This window comes from Pleurodeles waltl, chromosome 8 (genome assembly GCF_031143425.1).
Source record: "Pleurodeles waltl isolate 20211129_DDA chromosome 8, aPleWal1.hap1.20221129, whole genome shotgun sequence".
NCBI lineage: Eukaryota > Metazoa > Chordata > Amphibia > Caudata > Salamandridae > Pleurodeles > Pleurodeles waltl.
The window spans coordinates 1,230,028,270-1,230,044,649 of record NC_090447.1 but is presented as its reverse complement, the minus strand read 5'-3'; the positions used below and the strand labels follow the sequence as shown (position 1 = coordinate 1,230,044,649).

At 46.8% G+C, this 16,380-nt stretch overlaps 1 protein-coding gene across 2 annotated transcripts in view; it reads left to right on the top strand.

Annotated features, from left to right (window-relative positions):
* SMAD9 (SMAD family member 9) overlaps positions 1-16,380 on the top strand; it is a 132,506-nt gene that overhangs the window by 61,322 nt on the left and 54,804 nt on the right. The window contains exons 3-5 of one of the 2 annotated variants that reach the window (XM_069205516.1): positions 10,907-11,164; positions 12,929-13,039; positions 14,664-14,885. In XM_069205516.1, coding sequence (XP_069061617.1) covers positions 10,907-11,164; positions 12,929-13,039; positions 14,664-14,885 — 591 coding nt within the window. The remainder of the gene's footprint in view (positions 1-10,906; positions 11,165-12,928; positions 13,040-14,663; positions 14,886-16,380) is intronic. The other variant, XM_069205517.1, reaches the window with a different exon arrangement.

Sequence of the window (16,380 nt, the reverse complement as noted above, 5' to 3'; positions counted from 1 at the left end):
GGCCGCGAGGAGCAGAGAAGCATTGCAGATGGTCGTCAATTAGCACGAAGAGCAGGCCCGGCTTTGCAGACACTTGTCGCTGTAGCACAAATATCCTTTTGTTATCACTAGCAGGCGGGCTGAAGCTTCGCAGTGGCACTCTCTGTAAGCAGTCTTTGCTGTAGGGCAAAGAGTCGGGTTAATGGAACTTCATTTTGACAGGCTGTGCAAGCCACAAGGTTTTGACTCCAACTGGCCCATTCAGTGTTGTGAAGAGCCCAAGAACCTAAAATCAGCCTCTCTGAGGGGCACCACTTGGGGCTCAGGAGCTTGCTGCTGCTGGATCTAGGTACTGGTTCAGGTGGTTGTCAGTCGGTTATGTTGCTGTGACTCTGAACAGGAGGTGAACACACTAGTTCTTGGAGTCACTGTGGGAGTCCTGGGCCCAGGTGCCGGTCCAAGTCCCTCTGACTCAGGCAGGAGGGCAGCAGGACAATAATCCAGCAAGCGAACAGTCCAGCAAGGCAGTAATCAGCAAAGCAGTATTCCAGGAGAATGACAGTCCTTTAAGCAGCACAGCAGTCCTTCTTTCTGAAAGATTCTGTACAGGTCCAGATGTGTACTGAAGAGTTGGTGTCTGAGGTCTAATATTTATACCACATGCCTCCTGTGAAGTGGGAGAAGCCTCTGGAGGTTTCCCTTTGAAATGCACTGGTTTCCAGACTAGCTACAGGGGATATGCAGCCCATTGTGTGGAGGCAGGACACAGCCTATTCAAGTGTAAGAAGAGCTGTGCCCAGCTCTACTCTACCATCCTGCCCATAAGCCAGTTTTACAATGTTTAGAGGAGAGAGCACGGTCACTTTAGCACACCTTACCAGTGGTAAAGTGCACAGAGTCCTACAAGCCAACAAAAAAGAATTCAGAGAACAGGAAGGTGAAGGGCAATTTTTTGGGATGACCCTGCAGAGAGGGCCATGTCCAACAGTACACATATGTGTGCGGAGATCCCTCCATATGTGGTGGAGATCTCCACAAAAAAAGATAGGAGAGGGTGAGTTCTCCAGTGGCAGGCTTGGCCTCACATTTTTTTTTTTTTTTTTTTTATAAAGATATTTTTATTATTTTGAAGTACAAATAGAAAATACACAACGAACATACACTATAGCAATACCTGAGAAACACCGATTTCAATACCATAGCACTCTTATCATGATGTAACATCTGCCACCTTTGTCTCAATCTTCCTGTGGAGTCCGGGGACCTGTTAAATTTAGGTTTTTAAGGTTTGCGGGATTCCAGAGATTATGGTCCTGTCTTTATGACTTTAGAGTAAGTGACCGTCTCTCCCTGAAACTACTCCAAGGGGGTCGGTATGCTCTCCCCTTTTATGGCCAGTGTTCGGTCACCCCACACACAGAGCAAGGACTTCAGCCATATCTGCCCCATGGACCCTGGGTGACTTTTATTCGGGTGTGTATGGAGCTTCTTGTCGTCATAGTTTAATCAGTCAGTCAACAAACCCACCCATCTCCCCCATATTCTATTATATTTTTCAGGACACCCTCTCGCTTCATACACCAGTTTTTCGCAACCTGCACACCAATCCACTCCTCTTCTCCACTTATTAAGGGACGGCGCTTTTACGGCCTTCCATGCCGACATAATGTCCCTTTTTGCCACTAAGCAGGCCACTCCCAGAAACGTACGGCTCAATCTATTTAGCCCTGTCTCGCCCAGTGCCCCCAGTAAAAGTGGTGTTGGGGATACCTCCATCGTAGACTGCAGTACCTCGGAAACTTCTTTTATAACCGCCCTCCAGTATGACTCTATAATTGGGCAGGCCCAGACCATGTGGAAGAAATCAGCTCCTGGCTGAGAGCACCGGGGGCATTCGTCTGTGGTTCGAAGATTCGCCCGGTGGAGCCTCTTAGGCGTAAGGTAAGCTGCGTGTAAATAAAGGGACTGTAACAATTGAAACCGTGTGGATATGGCCAGTGTTCGGGGAGCCATTAGAGCCTCTCTCCAATCTAAATCCTCCATGGGACCCACCCATTCCTCCCATTTCCGGCGCAGTTCCCCAAGGGGAGGGGATGTATTAGTGAGGATGGAGCGGTATATTTGGGAGGTTCCCCCTTTATTTAGATGTCCCATCATAATCATAGCCTCAAGCGGGCTATACTCTGGGATGCTGTCTCCTGGTCGTACGTGTACCCTTAGAGCATGCCTGAGCTGTAGATATTTGTGAAACTGGGTGTTGTGTAGAGAGTATGTTTTCTGGAGTTCTTCATATGATCGAATGTACGAGTTGCCCCAGATGTCGCCGATCGTAGTTATTCCAATACTGTCCCAATTTCGAAAGCCCTCTAGGGTGGAGACCTCCTTTAGCCATTTCCCCTGCCAAAGAGGCGTCTGGAGAGTTAGGCGGCCCCACCACCCCGTGGCCTTCTGTGCTGTGCACCATCCCGTGAGGACCAGCTTGGTCACCTCTGGAGTGGATTTCGGAATCGCGCCTCCATACAGGGCGTTGAAAACCCCGTTGTAACCCATCTCATGAAGTTCCAGTCTGTATGCGGGATCGGTCCAACCCCCGGCTAGCCAGTCGTTAATCACTAGTAGACGCATAGCTAGGTAGTAGAAATAAATGTTAGACATCCCCAATCCCCCGTCATAGACGTTTCTTTGACACGTGGCTAGAGCTAGTTTGGGGCGCGAGCCATGCCACAAAAATTGGCGTGCAATAGCCTCGACCTCGTTGAACCATTTCCGAGGGATTAGGTGCGGGAAGTTTTGTAGTTGGTATAGGAATCTGGGGAGTACCATCATTTTGTATAGAGCTATTCTCCCCAACGTGTTGAGTGGTAGATTCCGCCAGCGTTGGAGGTCCTTCCTAGAGTTTTTAAGAAGCGGTGTGATGTTCAGTTCCCAGGCTAGCTCTGGGAGCAGGGCTATGTGGACGCCCAGATATTTAAAACTATTGCGGCGGATTGGGATGTTGTCCTGCCAGCTAACACAGTCTCTCGAGGGGTGTAGTGGGATCAGTAGGGATTTGTTAGCGTTCAGGGTAAGCCCCGAGGCTTGTGAGAAGAGCTCTAGGAGTTCTAGGACCCGCGGGCCGCTCATTGTCGGGTTGGAGAGGTAAAGGAGGAGGTCATCAGCATACAATGCCACTCTGTCCTCTGGACCCGTAGGCCATACCCAGCCTGTTATCAGTGGGTCTTCTTTCAGCAATTTTGCCAGGGGCTCAATTGCCAGGGCGAAGAGTAACGGTGATAGGGGGCAACCCTGGCGGGTCCCGCGACGGATGGGGAATGGATCGGATGACACCCCGTTCACCTGAATACGAGCAGTCGGGTCGGAGTAAAGTAGTTTTACTAGGTTTCGGAACTTAGGTCCAAAACCGTTTTTCTTTAAGACGTGTTCTAGGTACGTCCAGTCCACAGTGTCAAAGGCTTTCTCAAAATCTATTAGCAGGAGCACAAGGGGGGACCTGGTCAAGGTGTCACGTCGAGCTAGGGCATTGTGCAACCTTCTAATGCAATGTCTAGTGCTGCGTGAGGGCATGAAGCCGCACTGGTCTGGATGTACTAGCGAGGGGAGCACTTCCCTCATCCTATTGGCCAGTAATGTTGAGAGCACTTTAATTTCCGCATTTATCAGGGAGATGGGCCTATAGGCTGATCGGTCGGGCGCCGGTGGGCTCGTCTTCGGAATCACCACTATTGTGGCCTGGTCTATTTCTGCGGGGAAGCGTCCTTTTTCTGTTGCTTCGATAAACATGTTAAGCAGATGAGGACCTAAAATGTCCCCACATTTGCTGTAGAGCTCGGCTGGAAAGCCATCCGGCCCAGGAGTTTTGCCCGATGCTAGCCTGGACATGGCCGTTGTTATTTCGGCCAGAGTTATGGGTTCCTCCAGGACCTCCTTGACTGTCTGCGGGATTTTAGGGAGGATTATGTCGTCTAGTAGGGGAGACTCCCTTTTAATTTGCGGGCGGGGGCGCTCAGCGTATAGCTGGGCGTAGTATGAGGCAAAGCTCTTAGCGATTTCCCAGGGGGTCCTCACAATTGAGCCCGCCCCGTCCGCGACCTCCGGGATAACTCTGTCGGCTAGCGGCCGTGAGGCCAGCCAGTGCAGGAGTTTGCCATTTTTATCGCCCCATCCATACACACGAGCCGCCGACGCCCTCCATGTGTGTTTCGCGGCTTCGAACACCAGTTGTCTTATTTCTTCTCTAACCATTGTTAAACGCCTCAAGGCAGATGCTGATGCCACTGTAGTCCCTGACTGCTCCAGGGCCAGGGCTTTGGCTTCAAGGGTTGTCACTTGTAATTCTCGAGCTCGTTCGCGAGCGCGCACACGGTACTTGGCATAGCCTCTGAGTGTGGCTTTACAAGCCGCCCAAACTATGCCTGGGGATTGTACAGACCCCAGATTTTGCGCAAAGTACTGAGTGAGGTGGTCTCTTATTTCAAGAATGAATTCGTTATTCTGCAAGTACCATGCGTTCATGCGCCACATGGGACGCTGATTTGGGGCTATGTCCCCTATTCGGATTCTGACTGGAGAGTGATCCGAGACTCCCCGAGATAATACCTCAGCGCCAGTGACTCTAGGAACATCCAGGGCGGGCATGAGCACCAGATCAATTCTTGCCTGAGATTGGTGAGCCGCTGAAGTGTGTGTGTATTGTCGTGTTTTGGGGTGCCATGTCCTCCAAACGTCGCACAGGGCTAGACTCGTTGCCCAACCTTTTAATTTGGCTGCTCTCCCTACTCGGGTGGAAGAACTTGGTCCGGATACGTCTATCTTAGGATCTAGGACCGAATTAAAGTCCCCTCCAATAAGTGTGAGCCCCTGTGGGAGACCTACAATCGTCCGGCGGAGAGTTGATAGGAATATGTCAAAGCCAGTTGGGGGAGCGTACACACATATGAAATTTATTGGTGACCCATGTAGTATACCGGTTACTGTTACAAATCTACCCTGTGGGTCTGACTGTGTGGCTGTAATCACTATGGGTAATGAACGATGGAATAAGATGGCCACCCCTCTGGAACCTCTCGAGAAACCTGCATGGAAAGCTTTGTCAAACCCTCCCCGTGCTAGGATAGGGCATTTAGTTCCCAATAGGTGGGTTTCCTGCAAGAGGACCACTGAAGGGGCATACCTGCGCAGGGTGTTGAACACTGCAGATCTTTTGATTTTATCTAAGAGGCCATTAACATTCCATGAGAGAATCTGTGTCAGTGCGGGGACCATGTGTGCCATAGTTGCGTTACAGGGATTCGGAGACCTGACCAGAGGGCCAGAGATAGGCACCTTGAGTGGAAGGGATCTATGCGGTGGGTGTATGTATTGCTATAGTAACTTATCACAAACCATTCACTAAGCCCTAACGTGAGCTTTAAACTTCCCAACTCCCCCCCACCCCATACTTCTACCCTTGAAGCATCTGTCGCCCTACTGCCCAACGGGGCCAACGCAGCCGTGCAGACTGCCATCGAGTGGAGTGGTGGACCCCTCCTGTGTGTCGGATCAATTGCAGTTGATTAATGAAAAGTCCCTGTCCGTAATAAAGTTGTTGGGGTGCTTGGCATAGTACCGCCGCGGGCGTGCAGCGCACCAATCACGTGGACACCATCTAGTTCTGTTAGTGTTGACCAATGCAGAAGAAGCTCAGCGCACGAAGATTAGAGTCAATCAAGTTCGGGAGACTGGCTCAAACGGTCCACTCGCTGCTCCTCCCTCGAGGTCTGGTCTCCAGGTTGAGCCGCTGGTCCCTCCCCCGGTGTGGGGGTCAGGATCGGATCATTATTCTCGACTGTTTGGGTATTAGAGTTCTTCAGCCTTCCTCCTCTGGATCTAGTTCGCTTTTGACCTTTCCGCTCGATCTCCTGCATGCTTGGACGTGTCGTCCGGAGGCTTCCAGACGGGTTAGTTGGACCCCTTTGGTTTCCGATACCTTCTTCCGTCAACCAGTCCCATGCCTCCTCAGGTGACTCGAAGAAGTGTGCTTTGCCGGCAAGGATTACTTTCAGGCGAGCTGGGAAGAGGAGCATATAAGAGAGCTGCATCGCTCTCAGTTTTTGTTTCACCTGTTCATACGATCGGCGTTTGGTTTGAACTTCTCGAGTGTAGTCCGGAAAGACCAAGATTTTCTGGTTGTCCCAGAGGAGGTCAGGGGAGCGCCTGGCTTCCCTGAGGATCGCATCACGGTCTTTAAAGTTAAGGAAGCGTGCTATCATGGGCCTTCGGGGGCCACCCGGGGGGGGGGCCGCGGGGCCAGGGCTCTATGCGCTCTCTCAATCGCGAACCAAGGTGAAAGAGTGTTCTCCGGCATCCAAGATTTAATCCAGTTTTCTCGAAACTCTGTAGCTTTGCCATCTTCCGCCCCCTCCGGGACACCCACGAAGCGTAAGTTGTTGCGTCTGGAGCGGTTCTCTGCGTCTTCCGCTCTGCGGCGGAGTTCGCCGGTCCTAGTCTGCAGTTGAGCTACCTTGGTTCTAAGGTCAGCCAAGTCATCCTCTGTCTGAGAGACACGGTTCTCCACCTCCGTAATTCGGCCCACCGCATTTCTAAGATCTTGTCTTACGAGGCCCATCTCTTCCCTCACCTCACCAATCTTGGTTTCTACTGCCCGTTGCGATGTTTGTATTGCGAGAAGGATAGCACTGACCCCGTCTGCAGTCTGTTCATTGAGTGGTGCAAACGCCTCCGGTTCTGGGGACCGTTGGCGTGGTAAATTGGTCGATCCTCTGCTCGGATGGCTCCGTCTGTTTGGCGGCTCTATCTTTACCCATGTTGTCCGATGGGCCAAGGAAGCGCCAGCGCGGTCTGGTGGGAGCGGTGTGTATCCACGATACGGGTCGGGGGTCCGGTTCGGGGCGGCCACTCCGCAGGTCTTCACTGGATCCGCAGGCGGGGGTGGAATCACCTGTCCCCCGCGGTATGTCCCAGGGATTGAAGCTTGTCCAGTTATCGTTATCGTGGCGCACTCATGATGAGTCCATGGGACCTGGTGTCCCCGGAGGCGCGGGACAGCGTCGACCCTGGGCCATTCCCGGGCTCACGCCCGTCTTTCTTGCCCTTTCGGTGTCCCCTTGGGTGCAGGCTCCAGGATCCTCAGGGCCCTTGCCTCCAGTCGCTCCCCCGCTCTCGTTCCCGTTCCAGAGGAGGTGCGCTTCGGTGCTTCACATTTTTGGGGGGAAGGGGGGGGCAGCGGATGATCTTCTGTGGCGGGGGAGGGGGCCCCCCCGATTTGTCGCCAATGACCAGCAATCTCAGGCTCCGGGTTACAGGCCCAGTCGACTCCCTCTTATTGGTGTGCGTTAGTGTCTCTTGGGGCCCAGAGGGCGCGGAATCCCTGCATGCTCCCCTCTATGCTTCCTACCTGGAGTCGCTTTGCCCGAATCAGTGCATCGGCGCTCGGGCCTGCGGCCCCCGGCCCGCCGATCCATGACGCCGGCCCGCCCCGAAACCATCCATCCCCGGTGCCGCTGGTCGCGCCTGCAGTCCCCCGGATGGTCCCTCTTCAGGCGTGATGGGTGGTGTGTCGCCCTCGGCGCTGCTCCGGCAGCCCCGGTCGGCCTCCTCCGGTCGGGGCCCGTACGCTGTTCACCCGGCTATCTCGGCCGTAGGGCGAATCTCACCTCGGCGCGGTCCGGCCCTCCAATCGGCGCCGCCCACCAGCGGCAGCAGGCACTCCCGCGCCCCGGATTTTTGAGGCACCGGGGATCAGGTGGCCACCAACACACCCCTCGAGTCCCGGTTGGGACAAACAGGATCGATTATGGCAGTGGATTTAGGCGGATAACGGAGGGGTCCGGAGCACTCTTAGAGTGCGACCGCCATCTTGACGCCCGTGGCCACGCCCCTGGCCTCACATTTTTAGTATGTGAGTACTACTACCATAGTACTGCTTTACATACTATGTAATGCAGTTTGTGAAGTGGGTCCTTTCATTTGCTTCAGAGTTCTGACTGTACTAGCTGAAGATTGTGCACATATTGGTTGGGTGTTCCTACAGAAAGTTATCACAGATGAGGAGCCTTGTTGGATGTTCTTCAATTGTGACTTCCTTTTCTGTATATAATTCAGGTTTAAACGGGTTTCAGGAGGACAGTTTTTCCAGAGCTTTCTGAAGCGAATGTAGCTTGAGTTGGCTCCCAGCTTTGGATTTAAGAATTTTCATAGTTTAGTTCCCTGTACTTCTAGAGATCTGTGTCCATTCTAGTCATTTCAAGATTAGATGAGTGAAAAGAGCATATGTAAATTGGACCTGTCTTCAGTTAGCTTTCATTAACAGTGTATCCAGTCCTTAAACCTATTTCATTTTTCCACTGGGTGCCAGAATTGCACTCTCAGAGCTGTTTTAATGTAGTTGAATTTATGAAGCTTTAAGCACAATCCTGCTGCCTGGTTTAAAGCATTTGCATCCTATCCATGAGATACTTTTGGAGCCCTGTGGAGATAAAATTGGAGTAATAGATGTGTGCCATGGCCAAAGCTTGCCTGAGCTTCAACTGGTGGAGGCTTTGAGCAACAGAATAATTATTTTTTTGCAACAAGAAAGCTGCATGTGGAAGAAGCCATCACAGCACAGATGATCCACAGCTGAGATAGATGGCGGTGTTCTGAAGCTTTGGGGCCAGGTGAAGAGTGTGGAGCTGGAATCTCTATTCTCCCACTATTCTCAAATGGCAGGATTTTTGTTTTAGCTCCATTCATGAAAATGCACTCCTTCCAGAAAAAATGTGATGCAAGTGTGATGTGTTGGTAAACTGGTTCCTAGGGTTGTTTCCATTTTGGATATCATTGGTGTACAGTTAGAAATTTGTTTAGTATTTTTGAACAGCCGCACTCCAGACAAACATATTTATTGAACAGCAGGTAAGAGGAAGGTGATTGATGCGGTACAACGCATGACATTTCACTGAAACATTCTGTATATTTTGGCTGTAGTTGGTGAGAAAGGAATGGATGATTAAATCTTTGTCAGAACTATCAATACACAATGTACACAGGTGGAAGGAACTAAGTTTAAACCACTAAGCCAGTGCTCTACAAACCTTTTAATGTCGCCCCCCAAGTGAAAAAAAAACACGCGATTTTTTCACAATTATTTTATTAAATTGGCAATGTTTAAATATGTCTAGACTTATTCAAACATTGCAGTTAAGTTCTGTTACTGTTTTAAAAATGCAATCAAATACATGATGCCAAACATGCTATTCTGGTCAGCCAAGCCATAATAACATGTAAAAGTATCCACAGTGTGATTATTAGAAAAGGGGTGGAGGTGAAGTTTTGAAGAGTATTTGGAGACCTTTTGACACATACTCCCAGCTTAGATATAAATGACAAAACATGATGGCCCATTACAGAGCAGATTATTGTTGTTCTTTTTTTTCAAAACAAAGCCTTGTTGTCAGCATAATGCTTCTCTTGGCCACGGGGTGGCATCATTTGAGGCCGCTCTAGAGCGGCCCATCTCCCCAGTTTGAAGAAGCCAATATTCAAATTTTCAAAAGGAAGTATAAGTGTGTCCTGTTGGGGTAAGAGAAATAACAGATTTAAATATATAGACTCCACTTAGGCATCTTTCAAGCTCAACCCATTAAGAAGTTAACAAACATAACTCTGAAAGTCTCTCTTTAGGGTGTTCTGAAAGCCACAAGAACTCGTCACCCTTCAGAACACAAAGCACAAGTTGGTAGTAAGAATCAGTATTGGGCGGATACTAAGTATAACAAGATATCCTCCTGGCTGCCATCTTGGATTGGGCTAACTGCTCCTCTTATACACACTAACTCTTCTTAGTATGAAGGGAATCTTCCTGAAGAAGGATAACCTGTCATCCTAGAATGGGATGTATTTCTCACCATCGTGAAAGAAGTAGCCAGTATTGGTTATGCTCCTGTATTATGTTATAATAGGTCTTTGCTGCTGAATGCTCCTTTTTCAGGCAGGTTATGGTTTACAAATGGTAGAGAGATATTGCACCAACTAGCGCAATGGAGTCTGCTTGATAAGGGTGGGATAGTCATTCCATTGGTTACCTAGGTTGCACAAGCCACTCAGTCTACACTTCTGCAAAGTCTTAGGTCCTTAGTTATCAATGCATTTCGTCTTAGACACAGTGTGTAAATCTCTTTGATAAATCAGGCTCTAGGTATTGCTCATGTATCCTCTTTCTGACCTCTAGGAGCCTCTTTGAATTTCTCCTGAATGTGTGTGAGCTTTCTAACCCATACTGAATGATGTTCACCTGGAAAAAAAGAAGTGTTGCATCATGAACATTTAACATTTTGTAACGTATTCTTATTGTGCATACCCACTTCGCTCTCACTGAATTCTCCACTAAGGACCAAAAATGTCACCTTCCCATGGACCCTTCATTTTTGATTTACCCATTTGGCTTCTTTCTCTTTTCCCTTCGATGACATTTCCTTCCTTTACACCTGTTGCCTCTCATCTATGGAGGACCCAGCACTGCCATAAATAGCACCTGTTTCTCTTTGCTCACATTCTATATAGGAGGATCCTTCTTATTTTTTTCATTGAACTACAGGTCTACCCTTGACCCTTCTCAGTGTAGCGCCAGGTCACAAGTGAGGAGATATGTCATGCATTAGAATCATATCGAAGAGCTGCAAAAACATGATTTCTCTCCATTTACTTTTGAATAATTATTCTAAAAGGATCTTATGACAGCTGCAAGCTCAGGCTTTAACGGATTCCTACATGGCTCAGAATGTTACTCCAATGTCTATACTGATATGATGACTTGCTCTTCCATCTGTATGAAAGGAAATATGTCTTTACTGCATGTGTTTATAGGGAACCCGTATGATATTGTAATTAATTTGTCTGTATTTCGAAATTGTGCACAAAGATTAAAAAAACCTGTGTCTTTGTATTTTAGTGTTACCTCCAGTTCTGGTTCCAAGACACAGCGAATTCAACCCTCAGCTTAGCCTTCTAGCCAAGTTTCGAAATGCATCCCTCAACAGTGATCCTTTGATGCCTCATAACGCAACCTACCCAGAGTCCTTCCAGCAGCCAACATGCACTCCATTCTCCTCTTCGCAGGACAACATATATCCACATTCTCCCCGCACTATCGGCTACCCTGACTCTCCAAGAAGTTCTTCTGACCCAGGAAGTCCTTATGAAATATCAGGTGCTGGTTTGATACTTTGACATTGTTTTGCAGAAGTGAACACATCACTCTACTTGCATGATTCTAATAGTAAAATAGGTGTGTTCTTTTAAGAAACATCTGTTCTTTTTATGGGTAAGCTATGTGCTCTTCTTATTGAAAATGTTGCTTATCACTCACAAAAAACTAACAGTGTGAACCTGGAATATGTATGGAAATATATTGGTTTCCCATAATGTGTGTTCATGGTCAGAGTTCCAAACACAACATGAGAGAAACAATGATGGTGCACTAAGTCCATCAGTGTCAAGGTCTGACAAATAGAAGATAATTCTGCACTAGAGGCAAGCATCATTGGTCTGCGCTTGTCAGGGTCTTGTGTGTTGAATAAAACGTAAGAAGGGGCTCATCCCATGAAGGGCAAAGAGGGAAAGGGGAAGACAGAGTACAGGGACAACTCCTGTGACTAATGGGCAGCAGGGTCCTTTCTTAGGACTGAGAAGACAAGAAGGGCAGACTGTTCATGTGAGTCTTTGCAGCAGAAAAGACACAGAAACTCAGAGAAAGGTAGTCTGCTGGCCATAATACATATTTACCAAGACCTTGTGTAGTGAAGAATAGCATTGTCATAGCAATAGGGGTGAGCTATGTGGGTGTGAATCTTGTTGAGCTGAAACAACCTTGAAGATTGCCTTGTAATCCAAAACGGGGCCCAGGGCCTCACTCATATTAAAGGAGATCTCCATGATATGCCACCTTGTGCTGTGGTCTCAGTGTTGCAGATTAGTGGCAGTACTCAGGGTGCTCACTTTAGAGAGACAGCACAGCCAGCCAGTGAGCTCTGAATGGCCCTTTGATTCAAATTGTAATGAGGGATACACGTGACTCTAGAGTGAAAATTAAAACAGATGGGTAGGAGACCTCTTAACAGAAAGGTTAAAGGAGGAGAAAAGAAAGACAAGCTAGGGAAACCGGAGCTTGTGGATTTTTCTGCAACTAACTTCCTGGTGTCAAAGAATAAAAATATATGCCAATGCTGATATCTCATCAGAAGTTTGTTTTGCAAAAGGGGCGCTTCTCTGTAGACCATAAGCAGAACAAGATACCAATTTCAAGAACTGGAGGGAGATTTTGAGAAACCAGAGGGTACCTTTGCATATCTGACATAGACAACAGGCTGTCTGAAGGGGAGGGTGAACGAAAAAAATAAGCAAAGTGTAGGGTCTGATTACAAGCCTTCTATAGAGGAAAGAAAAATTGAGTAGTTCAGAGATAAAAAGTCTCTGTTGAGCGAGGCGGAATATGTTGAACCTAATGGCTAGATTGTGGTAGATCAGGCCCCTTTGGCGCACTCTAGGTCATCAGGGTGATGATGCCACCTTTGGTAAATGAGTTCCTGAATTAAAGGCTTAATCTGCTGGTAAAATATGCAGACACGGCAAATGTTACAAGAAAATAATATGAATGACCAGGAGAATGGATACCTCATTAAGTGGTTTGATGCCTAAGGCTGACTTCCCCCACAATATCCTTCCACTAAGCCTAGCGTTTTGGGGAACACAGCTTAATTCACGAAGCTCCCTCCACATTTCCCTTCTCTTGGCATCCTTCTCTCACTCCTGGCTCTTTCCCATCTTTTATTTCCTTTCTCAGTGGTCTAAGGTGACATTTCGGTGGTATAAAAAACTATAAAATATCTGACATAGCGTAACATAAGCCACCATATTCAGTTTTGATTTCAATGAATTTTTCATTGTTTTGTAACGCTGACGCTTCTGATTTTAGCAGAAACACCGCCTCCACCGTACAATGCATCAGAGATTCCTGGAAATCGAAACGGTCGGCCCATAGGCTCAAGAGATGATTGTCAGCTTGTGCTCTCCGTCCCCAATAGAGGTAAATTGCAAAAATTCCAAATATCCATCTGCTGATTTTCACATTTTCAGTAGTCAGAAGTACTCCAGATTGTAGACGTTTGGAGAATAACATACAGAAATGAGTGTTTCTTCACCTATTCCTGCATGTTTTTGTACCCAAAGATCTGGACAGGTTTTTAGCAGCTGAATCTCTGGGTGACGTATTTATAAACCGTGATATTAGTGTGCTCGTGTAATCCCGATCCGAGGTAGCTCATGTTGTTTGAAGATTATGGATTAATAGGGAACTCATTAAGAGACCCTTAGCTGTATTCACCAGCATAGAAGGTCCTCATGGCTCACGTAATTATCATATAGTCCTCAAATATATATTGGGCTACTTTGAACATGACATAGCGGTTATATTAAAATAATTTCAATGTATGTACTCACACCTTTTGCTATTTACTATGAATTGTTCTGTTGTTTTGGAATTTGTTACTCAACCAGTTTTTTGTGCATTTCTTCGGTCTCTTGTGCAGCTCTTTACAGGTGCTGTAAAAATCGAAAAGCCAGTGCAAATTAGAACATTCACATTACACATATAGGCATTAGTGTCCAATAAATTTTGGTCGCAGACTTTTAAATACATGTTGTATAAATATCCAGAACTGTTTGCGGTCTTCACTTTAACCCATGAGCATTGCTTGATTTTTATTCAGTGTTTGTTCTTCCTCTCCTAGTGTTTTGCCCTCCCACGGAGCATAGCTTCTTCACCATCCTTTTGAGTGGATGCCTTGTTTTCTTACATAGCTCCAAATCAAAGAACCACTTATAGAGCTCTTTGTGCATGCTTGTGTTTTCTTGCTCTATAACTGTGATACGTCCTGCCTGAAATCCTCGCCCTCAGTGCTTCATGTGTTGTTTCCCCTTGTCCCCCAGCTCATCCATACTTCCCCCTCCCCACCCCCTCGGTTTAGTCTTTCTCAGCTCAACAGTTACTCTATCCAATCCATCCACTTATATATATTTCCACGATGGTAAAGTCAAAAATACAAGACGTATTGGCTTTGCCAATGCGTGTTGCCACTAAATATGCCCAATACTGTATACATATTTTCTGGGGTGCATGCATCACCCCAGAGCAAGATACACCACGTTCCTCCACAGCAAACATTCCCCACAAAACGCACCCCGCCCATTATTTGGCTTCCCAACAGCACTGCACACTAAATATTATCATGCAACATTTTTCCAGAAGTGCCTTCATGTGGCCATTCTTCAACAGCAAATGTCAGAACCCAGCACCAAATACATATAGCTGATCCAACAGCATTGCAACACATAAAAATAAACATTGTACATATTCTCTACTAAGCTGACACAAACACCAACAAATGTCTGACAAGGTGCTTAATAGCCTTCCCAGTTCTGCACCAAATCACGCCCAGAGTCAGAAAGTGCTATGATGGCCATCAGCTATAATTTTTTGAGATTACGATTTATTTTTATTATCTGAATGAAGAACAGGACACTGGATCCGTACTTTCATACTCAAAGGAACAGAGACTTTCATTTGTATGGCACACCTTATTGGAGGTGTAAAAGGGAATTGTGTTACTACAAATGAATGTGACTGCATGTTGTTTTCTCAATTCCTGCAGAATTCCGGCCTGTATGCTATGAAGAACCTCTTCACTGGTGTTCAGTTGCTTATTATGAACTTAACAACAGAGTGGGGGAGACCTTCCAGGCTTCCTCGCGCAGTGTACTCATAGATGGATTCACAGACCCTTCACATAACAAGAGCAGGTTCTGCCTTGGACTCCTGTCAAACGTAAACAGAAACTCTACGATAGAGAATACCAGGAGGCACATTGGAAAAGGTAAGAGAGAGCCAAGTTTGAAAATAATCAACAGTCGTTAGTGTAGAATATTCACTGTCAATTGGTTTATCTTAATCTTAGAGAGAAGCCTGAGTTGCAAACACCTCATTGTAGGGATCTAGCCAATATTCACCCTCACTTCACTGCCTCACTGTTTTGCAGCCTCAATGCCTAGTTTCCACCCGTCACTCCACCATTTTCACACATTTATCCTTGGTGGAACAACCATTGCTAACATTGTACCTAGGCTTATTTTGCACATAATGTCGCATAGTTTTCATGCTGTCCGCCTCCAAAATAAGCTGCAGTCCTGGACGCCATAAGGCTTCCCAACTCATTGGATAGCCCAGGGATTGTGTGGACTTGATAGTAAACATTGTCTCAAAGCCAGAGTCCTGCCACCATCTCCAGATCTATCATTGCGAATGTAGCACATCTACTAGTGCATGGATGCGGGAAACTTGTAGGATATATATGTATACCGTGGTGTAAAAGCTTATTTGCATTGAGAACACTGGCGGCGTGTGTAAAAACAAGGCATCCGAACGAGTAATTGCCCTTTCTATGGCATGAGGCAGCATAATATAGATGTATAATGGAACAGCTTTGAAAGTGGTGCGCGGCATGAAGTATGTAACTTAATACAAAAAAACTGAATAATAGAATCCCATGCCTGAGACACTAAACTAACATACAATTTAGTGGAAAGACTAATTAAAATAAATACTGGCTCACAATAACAACATAAATCCCTCCTCAGAATCGTTTATAAATGAAACTGGATTTACTAAAAGAGTTTTTTAAAAGCCAAATTAAATGCAGACATAACTAATTCCAGTTTAGCAAAATAGTTTTTCAAAAGTGGAAAATGAGAGATAGGAAAGCAGCATAGGGAGGGAGTCAGAAGATAAGTAGGAGAACGGATGCACTCCTCTCTAAAAGTAGAAGCATGAAGAGTGGTGATTTAAATAAAGAAGAAGACTAGAAGGGAGGAAGGGAGGGAGAAAGAACCTGGGTCAAGAGGGGTAATTTATTGTATAGTGGAAACAGGGTTCAGAGAGTACCCTCCTGGAAAACAATTTAAAAAGAAAACATGAGAGCCCTTTTAACATCTAGGGTCAGATTTAAGGAAAGTGGCGCTGCACTCAGTACAGCGCCACTTTCCTTGCGCCACTTAGTACCCCCTACCGCCACCATGTATGCACCGTCTCTAAGATACAGTGCATCATGCCGCAGGGTAGGGGGCAATAGCGTCAAAATGTTTGACGCTGATGATGTACTGTTCAGGGTTAACACCAACATTTTGGTGCTAACCCTGAACAGTATATAGGGGTCCATTGTAAACAATGGTGTGCCCCCCTTTTAACGCTTTCTCTGAGCAGGAGTTTTTTTTTTTAATCCATTTTTTAAATTGTTTTTCTGTACTATTGTCATAAACATTTCAATTTTACATTTTGTCATTCAGAAGCATTACTTACAAACGTTTTCGTTTTTC